Here is a 19446-nt window from a genome sequence, read left to right as displayed (position 1 = left end):
CTTAACATCAGCAGTGCATATAAAAACTGAGTGGTCCAGATTTTGGATGAGTTGGTTCACCTCATCAATGTGTAAAATGACATCAAGGGTATCCTTTAAAAAGGCCGGGGTGGTGGTTACTAGAGGCTGCAGAAATTAGTCAAGATATTCCCCCACCCGATAGGTCACCGAATGAATGCCTGACACGATAGGCCTACCAGGTGGGGTTTCCAAGTTCTTATGCAGCTTCGGGAGGACATAAATCACGGGCTTTCTGGGGTACTTGATATTCAAATAATCAAATTCCCTCTGAGTGAGAATACCCTGTGTAAAGCCTTCCTTCAACAAGGATTCTAATTGATCTCTATATGTGGTTGTGGGATCGCCCTTCAATGGTTTATAGGTGTCAACATCATTCAATTGCTGTTGAATCTCCCTGGTGTATGCGTCTTTTTCCCAAACCACAATTCCCCCCCCCCCCCTTATCAGCTGCTTTTACAACATATGTTTCATCCTTACCCATCTCCTGCAATAGTAGATGTTCATTTTTAGTGAAGTTGGATCTAACATACTGATCCTGTCTGATGCCAATTTCACCCAATTCTCCCAAAACCACCTTTTTGAAAATATCTATATACTTATTGTTCATAATATTTGGGTTAAACAGGGATGGCTTTTTTAGATTGGTATGTTGATAAATGGATGGGGGCTGGCTGGTATGCAACGGAGCAGTCTGTTGCAAAAAACTCTTTTTGATATTAATCTTTCTGATATACTTGTTTACATCAATGTAGGTCTCAAATTTATTCATCTGAGTGTCAGGAATGAACTTAAGGCCCCTATCAAGGATCTTTTTGTTGGCTTCAGGCAATGTAACATTACCTACCTCAAAGATACCCTCGAAGTTGGGCGTCACTCTCTCAACCTTTTTATTTCTGGGGTGTATATTCCTTCCTCCCCTTCTTCCCCTTCGTCTCTGAACCTTTTTCTTTCCCATGTGTCCCCGTATGTCTGATACTCGTATGTTGGTGGTTTGGGTCTTTGGGGTAATGGGAGGGGTCTGGGACGTGGTTGTTGGTGAGGAGTGTGCCCCACTGGTCCCTTGGGGCGCATCGGATGGACATAAGGTGTTCTCCGTGGGGAGGGGTGGTAGCGTGGGGCCTCCTGAAAAGGAGTTCTAGGTTCCAAAGGAGCATATCTATTATATGTGTAGACTGGATTGGTATAAGGACGATGATGTGGTAAATAGTCAAATTGCTGGGGGTGGTGACGAGGTCGCTGGAGAGGTCGCTGAGGAGGTGGACGGTGGGGGTGCTGGGGAGGGGGGTTCCTATCATCACGTGGAGGTGCTGTAGGTTTCGGTATATATGGTTTTTTCGGTTTCTGCCATTTATACATATTTTTAGATCTACAGTCCACTTTATCTCTTTTAAACTTCTTACATTTCCTCTCCCTAATCACCTTTTCACCCTTCACCATAGCATCCTGGCAAACCTTAGAAAGTCTCGTATAATCATCCAAGGCCCTCAAAGGGGCCATCTGTTCCTTAACAACATCTATCCCATGGCTCACAGATTTAAGTTTTAAAGATTTTCGGGAAATAATGATTTCCATAGCTCTAATTGAGCAACCTTCTAAAAATTCCAACCATTCCGGGTCATCCCCCTCCATTCTGATGTCCTCACTAAGTTGGAGTTGCCATCTCAGACTCGGGGGGATGACGCGGTCCAATTTGTACTGTTCCAAAATGCAAACTTCCCACTTAAGGGTTAATTCTTTCATTAACATACCCTGTAAATTCACAAAAGTACTTTCTAAATCATCATTGACCGGTTGGTCATCACAACCAAACAAATTGTCAACATTAATAGTATGATTGCGTCTGTAGTCGAAAATGTCCACCATGCTGCTGGCTAAACCAGGACCTGTGGGGAGAAATGTAAACACAAACGGTAGCAGCGCACTGGTAGACAAGCGGCACGGGTGTACTCAGGGCCAGTCCTCAAGCCCCTATGTGGACAAATAGTACAAATAGTACAAAAACTGGAGCACCCGGCGCTAAAGGTGGTAGTAACAATGTAATAAATTACAGTGAAATGAATCCTGGAAGAGGAACTCTTTTCAAACAACCGTGGACACCAACCACAAAGTTCTGTCCCAAGTGGGAATAAATGCCGGTTCCTTCGTAGATCTAATGAAACAGTACCTCACTGAAGTATGCTGACACTATACCCCAGGTATGGAAGACCCTCCTAGCCTCACTCCGGTCAATCGCGGGGCCTGAGGAAATCCCTCGGATGCAGCGCTCCTTTGGAACCTAAAACTCCTTTTCAGGAGGCCCCACGCTACCACCCCTCCCCACGGAGAACACCTTATGTCCATCCGATGCGCCCCAAGGGACCAGTGGGGCACACTCCTCACCAACAACCACGTCCCAGACCCCTCCCATTACCCCAAAGACCCAAACCACCAACATACGAGTATCAGACATACGGGGAAACATGGGAAAGAAAAAGGTTCAGAGACGAAGGGGAAGAAGGGGAGGAAGGAATATACACCCCAGAAATAAAAAGGTTGAGAGAGTGACGCCCAACTTCGAGGGTATCTTTGAGGTAGGTAATGTTACATTGCCTGAAGCCAACAAAAAGATCCTTGATAGGGGCCTTAAGTTCATTCCTGACACTCAGATGAATAAATTTGAGACCTACATTGATGTAAACAAGTATATCAGAAAGATTAATATCAAAAAGAGTTTTTTGCAACAGACTGCTCCGTTGCATACCAGCCAGCCCCCATCCATTTATCAACATACCAATCTAAAAAAGCCATCCCTGTTTAACCCAAATATTATGAACAATAAGTATATAGATATTTTCAAAAAGGTGGTTTTGGGAGAATTGGGTGAAATTGGCATCAGACAGGATCAGTATGTTAGATCCAACTTCACTAAAAATGAACATCTACTATTGCAGGAGATGGGTAAGGATGAAACATATGTTGTAAAAGCAGCTGATAAGGGGGGGGGGGGGGGGGGATTGTGGTTTGGGAAAAAGACGCATACACCAGGGAGATTCAACAGCAATTGAATGATGTTGACACCTATAAACCATTGAAGGGCGATCCCACAACCACATATAGAGATCAATTAGAATCCTTGTTGAAGGAAGGCTTTACACAGGGTATTCTCACTCAGAGGGAATTTGATTATTTGAATATCAAGTACCCCAGAAAGCCCGTGATTTATGTCCTCCCGAAGCTGCATAAGAACTTGGAAACCCCACCCGGTAGGCCTATCGTGTCAGGCATTCATTCGGTGACCTATCGGGTGGGGGAATATCTTGACTAATTTCTGCAGCCTCTAGTAACCACCACCCCGGCCTTTTTAAAGGATACCCTTGATGTCATTTTACACATTGATGAGGTGAACCAACTCATCCAAAATCTGGACCACTCAGTTTTTATATGCACTGCTGATGTTAAGTCTCTATATACGTGTATACCGCAGGAGAAATCTTTGGAAGTACTTGTGTCATATCTAGAGGGGACGGGCAATTTACTTGCTCCCCAGATAGAATTTTTGAAAAAGATGTGTACATTTTCATTCACTAAGAACTATTTTTGGTTCGACCAACGGTTTTATAGTCAAGAACGGGGAGTAGCTATGGGAGCCAAGCATGCTCCCAGTGTAGCAAATCTATACATGTCAGCATGGGAGGAGCAACATCTAGGGACCTTCAAGGGGGGGCCCTTGTTATCTTGGAAAAGATTTATCGACGATTGTCTGTTTTTTTGGGATGGAAGCGAGGAGTCTCTACTCTCGTTTGTCTCCCACATCAACACCAATCAGTGGAATTTGCAGTTTGAGGTCTCCCATAGTTTAATGTCCGCAGATTTTTTGGATCTAAACATTTTCCTTGTAGATGGGTTATGGAAAACGAAATGTTTTTTTAAGGGAACTGATCGAAACTCCTATATTAGATATGATAGTTGTCATTACCGTCCCTGGCTTAATAATGCCCCCAGAGGACAGTTTTGCAGAATTATGAGAAATTGTTCGTTTGAGAAAGATTATTGGGACCAGTCCCAGATCATAGAGGACCGGTTTCTATCAAAAGGTATAATTTAGAGATGATACGTAGGGATAGACTAAAAGTATTACAAGAAGGGCGCACTGTACGGTTGCAAAAAAAGACAGCAACTAGCACCTCATACAATGATTTCTCTTTTGTCACCACCTTTTCCAGCAGCCATCATTCTGTTAAACATGTTTTGAGCAAAAATTGGGGCATTTTGAAAAAAAGATCCCATTATTGGTCCCAACCTCCCTAGTAAACCACAGTTTATCTATAGGAGACCACCAAATATGGCCAGCACTCTGGTTAAAAACTGTGTTATCCCCAGGAGACCTGCCATGTTCCCTGACTTAAAGGGATTTTTTCCGTGTAAGAAGAGACATCTTTGTAAGATTTGTGAATTTGGGGGGACAGTTACTAAAACCTTCACCTCTAGGGTGAATGGTAGGGAGTTTAAAATCAATCCATTTCTTACCTGTACTTCCAAATGGGTGGTATATTTGATCATTTGCCCGTGCGGTCTACAATATGTGGGCCGTACGGGCAGAACCACAAAGAAACGATTCTCTGAACATATTTATAACATTCGACATCCAGATGACAAAAAACATAGTATCCCTGAACACTTTTCTCAGTGCCATGGGAGATCTCCAGATGGCATAAAATGTTTTGCTATTGATAGTGTTAAACCGCACTGGAGGGGTGGCAACACTATAAAAATCCTGTCACAGTTAGAAACACGGTGGATTTATCAGTTAGATACACTTAAACCTGGGGGTTTAAATGCTCATATAGATCTAAACTGTTTCACTAAAGATGAATAAGCTCACTATTTTATATTTTATATATACTTCCATCTATATTTTTATTATTATTTTATTTTCAGGATATAGCTGGTTCTATAACTGATTTTTAATTCTTATGTATTAATTAGTATCTTTTATGTATTGATTTTGTATTTAAGATGTATGTGTCCCTCCCTTCCTCCTGTAGTGTCGGCAACCATACGGGATGGAGGGGGGAGGGCCTGTGCAATTAACCAATGATGTTTACCTATATAAGCTCTTTGTAATGTGTATAATGTATCCCCTGATGAAGGCGTAAGGGCCGAAATCCGGATCGGGATACACATTGTTACATGCAATAAACCAAGAAATTGTCCGTAAGTGCATTCATTTTTGCGCAGCTAACCAACTGTGGGCGCAGTCTGCACTATTGGGTTGTCCCCTCTGTGTCTCCGTACTCAGGAAACAGCCGACACTAGCCTGAGCAGCTACTGGAACGCAGCGGGTGACGTCACATCCTACGGACGGAGAGGAAGACGCTCTCATTACCTTCGCGCGAGCATTGATCCGCGCTGCATCCGAGGGATTTCCTCAGGCCCCGCGATTGACCGGAGTGAGGCTAGGAGGGTCTTCCATACCTGGGGTATAGTGTCAGCATACTTCAGTGAGCTACTGTTTCATTAGATCTACGAAGGAACCGGCATTTATTCCCACTTGGGACAGAACTTTGTGGTTGGTGTCCACGGTTGTTTGAAAAGAGTTCCTCTTCCAGGATTCATTTCACTGTAATTTATTACATTGTTACTACCACCTTTAGCGCCGGGTGCTCCAGTTTTTGTACTACACTGTGGGAGGGGTTTCACCCCAATATAAGCCCTACAGACCCCCTGATGATCTATTCGAGAAAAGGTAAAAATTTATCATGGGAAAGGGGGTACCAGCTACTGATTGGAATGAAGTTCAATCCTGGGTTAAAGTTACTCTTTAGGGCACGCTTCTTAGGAAGCTGGAGGATGGTATGCTTTGAGCTGTGCCTGGGGCTCCAGCTTTAATTCCCCACTCTACCCATAATAATAATTTCACTATGTAACGATCGGTGAAGCAGGGAGAGGATTTTTTACAGTAATCTTGTTGAGACCGCGATAATCGATGCAGGGTCGCAGGCCTCCGTCTTTCTTTTTGACAAAAAAGAACCCTGCTCCAGCAGGTGACCGGGACGGGCGAATGAAACCCTTGGCCAAATTTTCACGGATGTACTCCTGCATGGCCAATTTTTCGGGCCCTGATAGATTGTACAAATGACCCCGGGGAGGTACACAACCTGAACGGAGATCAATGGGACAATCAAAAGGGCGATGTGGGGGCAATTTATCAGCTGCCTTGGGACAGAACACGTCGGAAAATTCAGAGTACTGATCTGGTACCCCTTCCACCTGAATTCTGGTTTGCCCCAAGGTCAACTTCCCCAAACACCGCTGAAAACAACGAGGTGACCAAGTGGTTAACTGACCCGTGGCCCAGTCTATTTGAGGTGAATGAAGTTGCAACCACGGCATGCCTAGGATAATAGTTGAGGTAGACATGTGCAATACAAAAAATGATAATTGTTCCCCATGCAGTACCCCTATGGTGACCTTCACCTCCGGGGTCTGTGACAGAGCACGATTCCGTTGCAGAGGGGAATCGTCTACTGCCGTGACCTGAATGGGGGGTGTCACAGGAGTGAGAGGAATACCCAACTCCTGAGCAAACTTAAAGTTCATAAAATTGGCTGCTGAGCCCGAATCAATGAAAGCCTCAGTGGCCACAGATTTCTTCTCCCATGTAATTGTACAGGGGAGAAGCAATTTCTTTTCTTGAAGGGGTGAAAATGGTGTGCCTTGGGTGTCACCCCCCACTACTCCTAGGCAAACTCGTTTCCCGACTTGTTCGGGCAGTTTCGCACCCTATGCACTGCTTCTGCACAATACAAGCACAGCTGTTGCGTCATCCTCCGCCTTCGCTCCACCTGGGTCAATTTTGATCGACCAATCTGCATTGGTTCGGGTGGAGGCAAGGCCGGAGGGGATGAGACAGAGGGAGACGGTGTTACTAAGGGTGCAGCAGAGGGTGCCGCATAGGATGCCGCCCTTACACGGTGACTGCCTCGAATTTGCCTCTGACGGCGTAATCGACGGTCGACTCGGATGGCCGATGTGATGGCCTCATCGACTGTCCTGGGTTCGGGCAAAGTTAACATTAAATCGGAGACCTCCTCCGACAACCCAGACAAGAAGTAATCCATCAGGGCAAAATTATCAAATCTGGCAGTGACTGACCATCTGCGGAATTCTGCCGCGTAATCCTCGACTGAGCCTCTGCTTTGCCGCAAAAGTTTGAGCTTGCGCTCAGAGGTAGCCGCAAGGTCAGGGTCAGGAAGTTAGAGCAGTATCAGTGGGAGGCAGATTGTATGCCCAGGTCTGGGAGTCACCGGTTAACAATGTTTTAATAAATATGACCCGTTGGGTCTCAGTCCCCGAGGATCGGGGTCTCAGCTCGAAGTATGACAACACTCTACTCCTAAAATTCCGGAAGTCAGACTTGTGGCCGGAAAATTTATCAGGTACAGGCATACGTATGTCATCACTAGGAGAGGATCGCACTGAATCAACTGACGTCTGAAGAGTTTGCACAGAACCTTTTAGTGCATCAATTAAGGCTTTGTGCTGGCCCAGTGCTTGATGGATGGTATCCACCGAAGTGGCAAGCACAGTCAGAGGGTCAGCGCGTGCGTCCATCAGTATTGTGGTCTGGCGTTCTGTAACGATCGGAGAAGCACAGAGAGGATCTGATTACCAGTGATCTGCAGAATCACTGGGAATACAGATTTATACCAGATTATACGTGATCTGCAGTATCACTGATAATCCAATATACTAGCTAACCTCTGTTCACCTGAGTAGAGTGTAGTGTTGGGTGTAACAGTAACACTTAGAGGACTAGGCCTCAGTGCAGCAAGGAGTACTGCACAGATTCCTTCCACAGACCTGAGCTCTCCAAGACGGGAGGAGTCAGACTGACAGTAGGAAGGACAGACTGGAAGTAACCTTCAGGAGGAAGGATTACTAACCGAGCGAGGAACCGCCTCTAACAGTAAGGTCGGTTCTCGAGGTCGGACAAGCCAAGTCGTACACACACGGACAGATAAAGTACAAGATCAGGAGGCAAAGGCGGAGTCAAAGTACAGGCAGGGTTCAGCAACGGGGTATCAGATATATCGGGGTACAAAATCAGGAGGCAGAAGCAGAGTCAAGGAACGAGCCGGGGTTCGGCAACAGAGTATCAGAAATATCGAGGTACAGGATCAGAGTTCAGAAGGGTAGTCAAGGCAGGCAAAAGTCATAACAGATAATCACAATCAAACTAGTACTTTAGCTATCAAAAGAATCTAGCTAAGTGTAGGATTACAGCTCCAGCTGGTCCCGGCACACTTGCGGATCTGACTACGGATCTGGGTGCTTCCACGTATGTGATCGCACGCCAGACAAAGAGCAAGTGAACAACCAGCAGTATATATACTCTAGGACCTTTCCAGGACCTCCCTAATTGCTGGTCCAATGAGAGCAGTGGAAATTGTCAGCTGACCCAGCTGGTCAGCTGACTCCCTTCTAACTGTTATTTAAACTCTGCCTCTGTGCTCGCGCGCGTGTAAGTCTGAATCTTGGTGGACTATCAGTCCCAGCCACACCAGTACTGTCTAACAATGTATTTTGTGAACCGCTTGCGGGGGCCGCCTCCAATGCGGATTCCGCCGGTCTCAATGCGGATTCCGCTGTCCCAATGCGGATTCCGCCGCTCTGCCTAAGCGGCATGCGGCGGTTTTTCTGCGTTGTGACGCCCTGCTGGACGTGGAAACAGCCGCCTCACTTTGAGAGACGACGGCTTTTCCACGTTTCCTCACACACTAAAGTACATTAGAAAGTAGAAGTTCTTATACCAGTTGAGGTGTTTCCCCATTTATTTTGTGACGTGAAGCAAAATACCGGATTATGCATGTATGCATCCTCTTATCTTACCTGTTATAGAAAGTAACCCAACCATTTACTTTCTGTGGCTTTACCTTTTAACTAGTAATTCATTGTGCTTCCGGATTCCTCTAAGCTACAGCTCTGCATCTGAAAAGTATAACAAGCAGGACGGCGTATCATAAACTGCTTAGCGATGTCAATGATTGACTCTCTGTGCAGCTTAGAATGGCCATATTTACTACAGCGTCACTGAGCCAAACTCAAGCAGATGGAGCCTAGTCTATCCAGCACACAATAGGCTATATGCTTACAGGGGCCAGATGATAATCCTGTCCGTGTAATCTGGAATCAGACGTCAACAGACACAGATACAGGGATGATTGTTATAGTTTATTAGCTGACCCAGGCAACTTTATTGAGGGCACCATAAGTAGATGAACATGAGAATGGCAATATGTTACAGTTTTTTACAATTGCTTAAGCACAATTTTCAACAAAATGTAAAATTTTTCAAAACACTTCACACAATTTTCACAACACTACACATAAGTAGCACAACACCTCAGATTATGTGCAAAATGGACCACATTAGTCAAAACTGTACACTTTCTTGCCAAAACCCTATTTTCTTGTCAAACAGATAAACATGTCATCATATGAGCAGATTCTGTTTAAATCTATATTAGGGATGGGACGAATCCACAATTTCTTCGAATCCGTATCCGGATCCGAATCTAAAAAGGTTCTCGAATATCTTGAACCTTTCGAATCCCGAATCTAACAAATCCTGCACATACGAATTGTGCGATCCGTGGTATAGTTGCCCGCAGTATAGGTAGCGAGGTAAAGGTGCCTTCAGTATAGCTAGCTAGGTATGGGTGCCTTCAATATTGGTAGCTTTCAGTATAGGTAGCAAGGTATATGGGCCTTCAGTATAGGTAGAAAGGTATATGGGCCTTCAGTATAGGTAGCAGGGTATATAGGCCTTCAGTATAGGTAGCAGGGTATATGTGCCTTCAGTATAGGTAGCAGGGTATATGTGCCTTCAGTATAGGTAGCAGGGTATAGGGGCCTTCAGTATAGATAGCAGGGTATATGTGCCTTCAGTATAGGTAGCAGGGTATATAGGCCTTCAGTATAGGTAGCAAGGTATATGTGCCTTCAGTATAGGTAGCAGGGTATATGGGCCTTCAGTATAGGTAGCAGGGTATATGGGCCTTCAGTATAGGTAGCAGGGTATATGGGCCTTCAGTATAGGTAGCAGGGTATATGGGCCTTCAGTATAGGTAGCAGGGTATATGGGCCTTCAGTATAGGTAGCAGGGTATATGGGCCTTCAGTATAGATAGCAGGGTATATGTGCCTTCAGGATAGGTAGCAGGGTATATGTGCCTTCAGTATAGGTAGCAGAGTATATGTGCCTTCAGTATAGGTAGCAGGGTATATGGGCCTTCAGTATAGGTAGCAGGGTATATGTGCCTTCAGTATAGGTAGCAGGGTATATGGGTCTTCAGTATAGGTAGCAGGGTATATGGGCCTTCAGTATAGGTAGCAGGGTATATAGGCCTTCAGTATAGGTAGCAGGGTATAGGGGCCTTCAGTATAGGTAGCAGGGTATATGGGCCTTCAGTATAGGTAGCAGGGTATATAGAGGCCTTAAGTATAGGTAGGTATGTAGGTAGGTATAGGGGCCTTTAGGTAGGTAAAGGGACCTTCAGTATAGGTAGCAGGGTATAGGGCCTTCAGTATAGGTAACAGGGTATATAGAGGCCTTAAGTATAGGTAGGTATGTAGGTAGGTATAGGGGCCTTTAGGTAGGTAAAGGGACCTTCAGTATAGGTAGCAGGGTATAGGGCCTTAAGTATAGGTAGGTATGTAGGTAGGTAGGTATAGGGGCCTTTAGGTAGGTAGGTATAGGGGCCTTTAGGTAGGTAGGTAGGTACGTATAGGGGGCCTTTAGGTAGGTATAGTGGCCTGTAGGTAGGTAGGTAAGTATAGTGGCCGGTAGGTAGGTAGGTATAGTGTCCTGTAGGTAGGTAGGTAGTTAAAGGGACCTTCAGTATATGTAGCAGGGTATAGGGCCTTAAGTATAGGTAGGTATGCAGGTAGGTAGGTATAGGGGCCTTTAGGTAGGTAGGTATAGGGGCCTTTAGGTAGGTAGGCACGTATAGGGGGCCTTTAAGTAGGTAGGTAGGTATAGAGGCCTGTAGGTAGGTATAGGGGCCTTTAGGTAGGTAGGTAGGTAGGTAAGTATAGGGGCCTTTAGGTAGGTAGGTAGGTATAGGGGCCTTTAGGTAGGTAGGTAGGTAGGTACGTATAGGGGGCCTTTAGGTAGGTATAGTGGCCTGTAGGTAGGTAGGTAGGTATAGTGGCCGGTAGGTAGGTAGGTATAGTGTCCTGTAGGTAGGTAGGTAGTTAAAGGGACCTTCAGTATAGGTAGCAGGGTATAAGGCCTTAAGTATAGGTAGGTATGTAGGTAGGTAGGTATAGGGGCCTTTAGGTAGGTAGGTATAGGGGCCTTTAGGTAGGTAGGCACGTATAGGGGGCCTTTAGGTAGGTAGGTATAGAGGCCTTTAGGTAGGTATAGGGGCCTTTAGGTAGGTAGGTACATATAGGGGGCCTTTAGGTAGGTATAGGGGCCTGTAGGTAGGTAGGTATAGTGGTAGGTAGGTAGTATAGGGGGCCTTTAGGTAGGTATAGGGGCCTGTAGGTAGGTAGGTATAGTGCCCGGTAGGTAGATAGGTACGTATAGGAGGCCTTTAGGTAGGTATAGTGGCAGGTAGGTAGGTAAAGTGGTAGGTAGGTAGGTGTCTCTCCCCCCCCGTGCCTCCTCCGCTCACCCCCATGGCCTCCTCCGTCCCCCGTGCCTCCTCGCTCACCCCTGCATAAGTATCAACTCACATGTCCAGTGGAGCGCAGAGCGGCAGACCTCGTCCTTACTTCTCGGTTCCCTCTAGTGGCCGGACCGGCTTTTACTGATGACGTCATTGTAAAAGCCGTCACTAGAGGGAACCAGGAGGGAATCAGCGAGAGGTCTGCCGCTCTGTCTGCGCTCCACTGGACGGGTGAGTTGATACAAAGTATGCGGGCGGCCGGGCGGAGGAGGCGCGGGGCGGTCGGAGGAGGCGCGGGTCGGAGGAGGACGAGTGCGAGCGGCGGATGCGCGGCGATGCAGCGTCGGGATTCGGCGGATTCGTAAAGTGGAAAATGGCGTCGGGATTCGAATCCACGAATCTCGAATATTTCCCAATATTCGAGGGATTCGTGGATTCGCCGGATTCGTCGTCCCATCTCTAATATATATATATATTACTAAAGGTGGCCATAGACCTGACAATTATCGACAGATTCCACATAGGCACACATGTATCTCTAATTGAATCTGATTAGAGATATATTTGTCTATTCATGGAAGCTGCCCATACACTACAGGCCGATTCCGCATCCGCACCACTGCTACCCCCCAATGTATAAATGTAACCACCCTTTTCACTCCCAGAATACTGTAGTTATAAATATGCCTTTTTGTTGTGAAGCAGAAAAAATGCATGCAAAAATGTATGCATTTGTATGTGCACATTGTACAGCAGTTTGATATACGACATCCATGGCTACAATTACTAGGTAATGCCTAATGATGTTGATCCAGGGATTTTATCTGATTGCCATCTGGAGTCGGGAAGGAATTTTTCCCTTTAGGGGCTAATTGGACCATGCCTTGTAAGGGTTTTTTCGCCTTCCTCTGGATCAACAGGGATATGTGAGGGAGCAGGCTGGTGTTGTACTTTGTACTGGTTGAACTCGATGGACGTATGTCTTTTTTCAACCAAAATAACTATGTAACTATGTAACTATGTTTATTGTAAAAATGCATGAGCATAGACGGGCCCTTACTGTAATTTTTAAAATTTATTTTATTTCCTTTTTTCATCATTTTACACTGTAGATACAAGTTTCTTTGCAGATTGCCCCCCCCCCCCCCTTCTCCTTCTACTGCTGACCCAAACATGTATATTACAGTACAGAGAAGCCAGAGGACTAACGCTAGATACACACATCAGATAAAAGTCTTTGGAAAATGAAAGATCACAGACCAATGTTACCCCCCTTCCATGTAGTATGAGAGCCATACTCTACACAGTCTATTCTATGGAGCTGCACTCCCCATCAGATAAAAATCTTAGCAACATGCTGCACACACAGATGCTGTACACATGCAACAGATCAGTATCTGCAAAAGATCAGTCCCTGCAAATTGCATTCATCATCTATGATATCTGCAGATCTCATACACACCTTGTTTACTGTAACGGACATTCATCTGCAGATCAGATCCACCAGAATGGATTTTCAGATCTGCAGATGATTGTCTGATCTGCAGATGATGTCTGTGTGTATGGGATCTGCAGATATCTTAGACTATGAATACAATTTGCAGGAACAGATCTTTTGCAGGAACTGATCTTTTGCATGTGTACAGCATCTTTGTGTGCAGCATCTTGCACAGATTTTTATCTGATGGGGAGTTCAGCTCAATAGAATAGACTGTGTAGGTTTGGCTCTCATACTACATGGTAGGGGGTAAAATTGGTCTGTGATCTTTCATTTCCCACAGACTTTTATCTGATGTGTGTACCCACCTTTACAGTAAAAACCTGGGTGGTGATGGGTTTCTTCAAAATCTAAAAATCCAGTTGCAATTGGACAACCATCCAGTGTGAGTAGTATCGATTTATGTGAAGTGTATTCACAAAAGGTTCCTATACACACTACTACACTGCTGACAGAAGATAGGTTCCTCACCTGTTCTCTTGACGAAATGCGCAAACTACTGATGCCACTGTGTACCTGCTTAGGTTAGGCTATGCACGTTCCTAGCCGTTTTTACAGAACGCGTACGGGCAGACTTTGTGCATAGAAACGGCTACTAATGTTTTGTAATGGCCTCGCTCACATGTATGTGTATGCGATGCATACGTTTCTCATCCGCATTGCTGCACGCAGTTCTGTGCGTCACGCACAGAAACGGACGCAATGAAAGTCTATGGACGCGTATCAAAAACGCACACTATTGCGTTTTTTGTGTACGTTTCACTCTGCGTTTCCCATAATTCTTTCCTGTTTCCTGTGTGAAAAACGCAATACAAAACGCATTTGAACGCAAGAAAAACAAATGCAAACGCATGCGTTTTTCAACTTGCGTTTTCTTTGCATTTCTATGCGTTCTGCAAACGCGCATAGTCTAAACAGGGCCTTAACCCAGCCTCCCTCATTGTAAGTCCATGGTTTATTACATGGTCCACAAGCGTAGTACGAATTTCATTCCAAAGATTTTGTTGCCTTCTTTGTCCACGTCTTATGCCTCCTCCGGGTCTTCCTCTCCATCTACCTCCACCTTGTTCTGTCTGGATGCTTCCTCCAATCCACACTCTCCCTCTTGCTCTGACACCATCCATTTTTGTTGAAGATAGGCATCTTGTTGCCTTTTTATAGTATTTAAAAACCTGATTGGTGTGTGCATAATTATGCACTTGTGTGTGTGTGTACACCTGGTGACTGTGTTTAACCAATTGGCTCATTTGAGTGTTCATTTGAGAGCCTTTGCTTTGATATTGCAAGGCGGTGTCTATATGAATGATTTTTGAGTCAAATGTACACAAATTGTGTTTAGTGTTTTGAAAATCACTGTGTGTAGAGTTTTGCAAAAAGTGTGAAGCTGACAATGTGCTTATAGTTGTGCCTATTTGAGAATGTATTTTGCTCTTTGAGTGTTAGGTTCTGTAAATTGTGGGAAAGTTGTAATTTTAGTGTGAAAGCATTCAAAAAAAACTGTAAATCTGTGTGTGTGTGTGTGCGTGTGTGTGTGTGTGCATCTGTGTGTATGCGTGTGCATCTGTGTGTGTGTGCGTGTGTGTGTGTAAAGCTATGTACACACACACTAGATTAAACTTGAGAATCTTGTGCACATCCTAGTGTGTGTGCCGCCTGGCATTGCCAGATCCTTTTCAGAGCATTTTCACCTTGCAGCACTGAAATTACTGTGAACTTACTGTAAGAACATTATGTGCCTGGAGATGTATGTACCCCTTGTGCTTATCTGGGGTTTTCTCCTACATCCCCTCAAACAACTTATTAGAGGGCTAGCTGTCTTTCCCACAAAGAGCCTATCGCTAGACCAGAGGTGGGTAAACTTTTTGACTCGTTGGCCACAAAGGATTCCTAAATTAGACGAAGGGGCCGGACCAGTTTAGGTACCAGATGTGCTTCTCCTATCCCATCCCCCCCCCATACTGAAAGTCAAATATGCCCCTAGGCAGTCCTAGGTTGGCCCCCAGTCCAGGTAGTAAATGAGCTTTCACCCCCACAATAGGTAGCCAGGTGTGCCCTCAGTATTCAGTACCCCCCTCCCAGTATAGGTAGTCAGGTGTGCTCCCAGTATTAAGTAGTCCCCTCCCCCAGTATACGTAGCCAAGTGTGCTCACATTATTAGTTAGGTTCCTCCCCAGTATAAATTAGCCAGGGGTACACTAGTATTAAGTAGCCCCCTCCCCCAAGTATAGGTAGCCAGGTGAGCCCCCAGTATTAAGTATCCCCCCCTTCCCGTATAGGTAACCAGATGTGCCCCCAGTATTAGGTAGGTCTCTCCCCCAGTATACGTAGCCAGGTTTGCTCCCTGTGTTAAGTAACCCCTCACCTAGTATAGGTAGCCAGGTGTGCTCCAAATATTAGGCAACCCCCTCCCCAGTATAGGTAGCAGGTGTGCCTCTTCCTCCCTTCCTATGTAAAGTAGTGAGCGGAGCGTAAATGAGGTTACTCACCGACTCTCAGCTTTCACTGCTGATCTCCCTTCAGCTGTGCAACCAGCACCCTCTATGGCCACAGCATTTCACTGCCCATGTGAATAGATGCCACAGTAGTCACAGAGATGGGTTGCAGTGCACGTGACTGAAGGTAGAAGGGCGGTGGAAGCTGGTAGTTGGTGAGTGACCTCATTTATGCACCACTCCTGACTCTACATAGAGAAGAAGGGAGAGGAGAAAGAGAGGGGGAGGAGGGGACACAGCTGCCGCAAATCCTGCCCTGCATCGGCAATGCCAGATTAAACAAAATGAAATAGGCAGGGTATGATTGTACTCTGTCCATGACTGCCCTAGACCATATCAGGGACAGCAGATTATGAGTCTTTCTGAGGAACATGAATTGTTAATGTACTCTGTAAAGCAGAAACTGTGTCAGCACTATATACATACACAATAATAATAACAATATGTAGAGGTAAAAAAGATACAGTGGTAATCACATTTTACCAGGGAAAATAAGAATAAAAGCAGCAAACACTAATGGTAATATCACCAGCCACATGCGACCCAAGACATGGGGTTCAGGTACCTGGACCTAGTGGAAAATTATCCTTCTGTTCTTCATGGAAAACATGTTCGATAGTGACTTCAAATTATCCCTTTTTTATATTGCTGGCTTGTTCTTGAATTCTGTGAATGCACACCAGCATAGCTAACATTTCTGATGCAAAACATAGCACAGGTCTCAACATGCTCCACGTTACCTATGATGCTTTGCAAACGCAATAGAGATGTGTTTCATTTTGTCAGTTTCTCAGTTTCTGACATCTCTTGTGAAATCTACAATGGCTGTGTTATTTCCCAACCCTTCATCTCTCTGTGATTAAGCCGTGGCCGCAGTTCTTAAAGGATTAAGCCTCCCTTGATACACACCATCAAATTTTACGTCCTTGAAATTGTGACATTGTCGGTGTTGGCTAAACCCTGCAGAATAATGCCCTGTGGTCATCTCCAACAATAAAAGACCAGAGTTTACTTTCATGTATAAAAGTTAAAACTTTTGACTCTGTTCTTTTGCAGGATTCTTGATTTCCGCCGTGTTCCACCTGTCGCCGGTAGACTCGTGAACATGACCAAAGAAATTCGAGATGTCACTCGAGACAAAAAGCTTTGGAGGACATTTTTCATTTCTCCAGGTGAGTAAAACATTCATCTGAAAACATTCAATGAGTTTATTCGGTAAATAGGGTTGGAATTTGCTACATTACGCAACAAATCAGAATTCAGCTTGTAGCGGCCTGCAGTAAAACAACTTTTGATTGGTTCTTCAATGGGATGTAATTTTTCACATATTTTTTTACTTGAACAGGTTTATGTCAAATATGAAGAGGACCGAATATGGAAAATGGAGGTGGGGGGTGGGGTTTGCAGGACAATTAACAGAATCAGCACACTTAGGGGCAGGTAGGCTAGCCCACCATGAGCTGCATTCAAGTATTGAATTTATACCATTATTTTATTAGATGTGAACAGTTTTTCATAGCGCAGGAGCAGCAGACACATCATTTTGCCTTAGAGGCAAAATTATTTCTCTCTGGTAGCCAATTATTCTCCAGATGACATTTCATAGCAGATTAGAAAAAATGAAAGGGAGAATTTAGCTGTGAGGACCAATATAGACTGCTCTTTTAGCTATTCTATTTCCATACATGAGACCTTGTATCCTTATTGCCATAGAATCCTCTCTGGACTATCCACTAGCAGCTGTGTAACTTCTCCTTTCCCACAAGCCACTGCAGTTTGCTTCAAGCATCACATTGTCTTCTTTGGCCTGTGGCTGAGAGGGAAGAATCCATGAAACCTCTTTTTTTTCAGGAAGATGATGAATGCAACAGTCAGATCTAAATGCCTTACAATATTAGGCATGGGAAATATTTTTCCATTTATCACGGAGTGTCAGCTGAGAGCTATACTGACTCCAGGGACAGGAGATGTTATTTGCAGGTCACATTCTCCTGCTATAGTCTTATTGAAGGAACTGGCTAATAGTATTTGCTCCCCTTGAGAAATGATTGAAGATGTTACAGTATTTATGAAGGACTTTCGGAGCTCATGCTTTGATACTTGGATGTGCACCACTTAATGACATGTAATTGTATCATGCGTGTCTGTTAGTTCTTAATTATGCTGGCATTAGTGTGTAATGGGCCATTGTACCTCTCACAGTGACTATACTTGCCTTTGGAATCTTTCAAAGGACAAATTAACCTTAAAAATTTAATGTACAGGAAGAAAAGTTATCAATAGCATTCTTAGAGGACAACCATTGATGAAAAAATAAGCATGCACATGAGCCTGCAATGTAAGGCTCTCTATTACTGCTGCAAGGATTGGATTAATCACAGACAAGGCAAAGCAAGGATTAATCACAGACAAGACAACACACAGAACGTTTATATTGCTCTTTTCTCCTGCTGTACTTAAAATGCCTGAGCTGCAGCCACTAGGGGCAGTAGCAATGTTGAGGAGTCTTGCCCAAGGCCTCCTCACTGAATACATGCTGGCTTACTGAACAGGAGGAGCCAAGATTTAAACCCTGGTCTCCTGTGTCAGAGGCCTTAACCAGTACACTATCCAGCCACTCACCAATTTGACTGTCATCCATTAGCTATTAGAAACTCCAACCACCCCCATATTGTTAAGACCACCGCAGCCATTTTCCCCAAAAGTCTTCCAAAGCTCTGTGCTTTTAGATAGAACTGGTTTTCTCTGGTTTCCTCCTGCATCCCAAACAAACAAAAAAACAAAAAACATACACATAAGTTAATTGTCTTAACCCTAAAATTGCTCCCAGACTACAATAGACGTATGATGATGGTAGTAATAAGATTGCGAGCTTCTCTGAGGGACAGTTAGTGACATGAATATGTACTTTGTAAAGTGCAACAGAAGATCATCATTATATAAATACTAAATATAATAATAATAATAATAATAATAATATGTGTATACATGTATTTTAAGTTTTACAGTTTTATCATGATTGTGGTCCTTTAACTAACAAACACTGACCTAGTAGATTGACCTGGTAGATTTCTGTTAGTTCCATAGACGTAGCAGTAGTGCAGGGGGCTTTCTGAAGCAGCTGCGCAATAGAGCTTCTCTCTGTCTTAAAACTCAGTCAGAGCTGGGAATAAAAGATAGTATGTTTGCTGCACATGAATTAATGAAATATTTACAAAATGCATCCTTTTATAGATCCATCCATCATGGTGTACATTTCTATTAGACAGTATCTGATAAAAGATCATATCCTGAAAGATATGTCCATGTTGCTTTGGAAATGATTGATTTTTCTGTGACTGACAAAGAATTTTTTTTTTTTTTTGTTTTTTGTTTTTAGTGAGATTGTTCTAAATGTATCCTGTGTGTGGCAGTGTTAGGGCTCATTTAAGCTGACAGTAATTGGCTGCATTTTTGACCATCATGAAGCGTGCCTCCAAAAATTACAGTGAAGAGGTAAACTGGCCTAAAAGACTATGTTTGCAAGTCTGTATTTGATTGGAAGCGTGTCTTTTAGTGGTTTCCTAAACTTAATAGACACTGGTCTATGCTTTTCTAATAAGGCTACCCACTTTTTAAGCACTGCATGGAAATTACCCAGAATGCAAAGGAACTACCATGATTTGTGAAGGAGCATCTGTATTCAGCACACATGGAAAGAAGATGTTCATTCAATAAGTCATTCTGGAAAATAGAAACATACAACTCCTCCAGTCGTTCCAGCACCTCCATACAGTACT

At 44.3% G+C, this 19446-nt stretch overlaps 1 protein-coding gene across 1 annotated transcript in view; it reads left to right on the top strand.

Moving 5' to 3' along the window:
• The window catches only part of FAM20C (FAM20C golgi associated secretory pathway kinase), a 297806-nt gene that overhangs the window by 198520 nt on the left and 79840 nt on the right, over positions 1-19446 (top strand). The window contains 1 exon segment of the mRNA XM_068244609.1: positions 16724-16839. Coding sequence (XP_068100710.1) covers positions 16724-16839 — 116 coding nt within the window.

Source organism: Hyperolius riggenbachi, chromosome 7 (genome assembly GCF_040937935.1).
Source record: "Hyperolius riggenbachi isolate aHypRig1 chromosome 7, aHypRig1.pri, whole genome shotgun sequence".
Classification (NCBI taxonomy): Eukaryota; Metazoa; Chordata; class Amphibia; order Anura; family Hyperoliidae; genus Hyperolius; species Hyperolius riggenbachi.
This window is presented reverse-complemented; position numbering and strand designations above follow the sequence as displayed.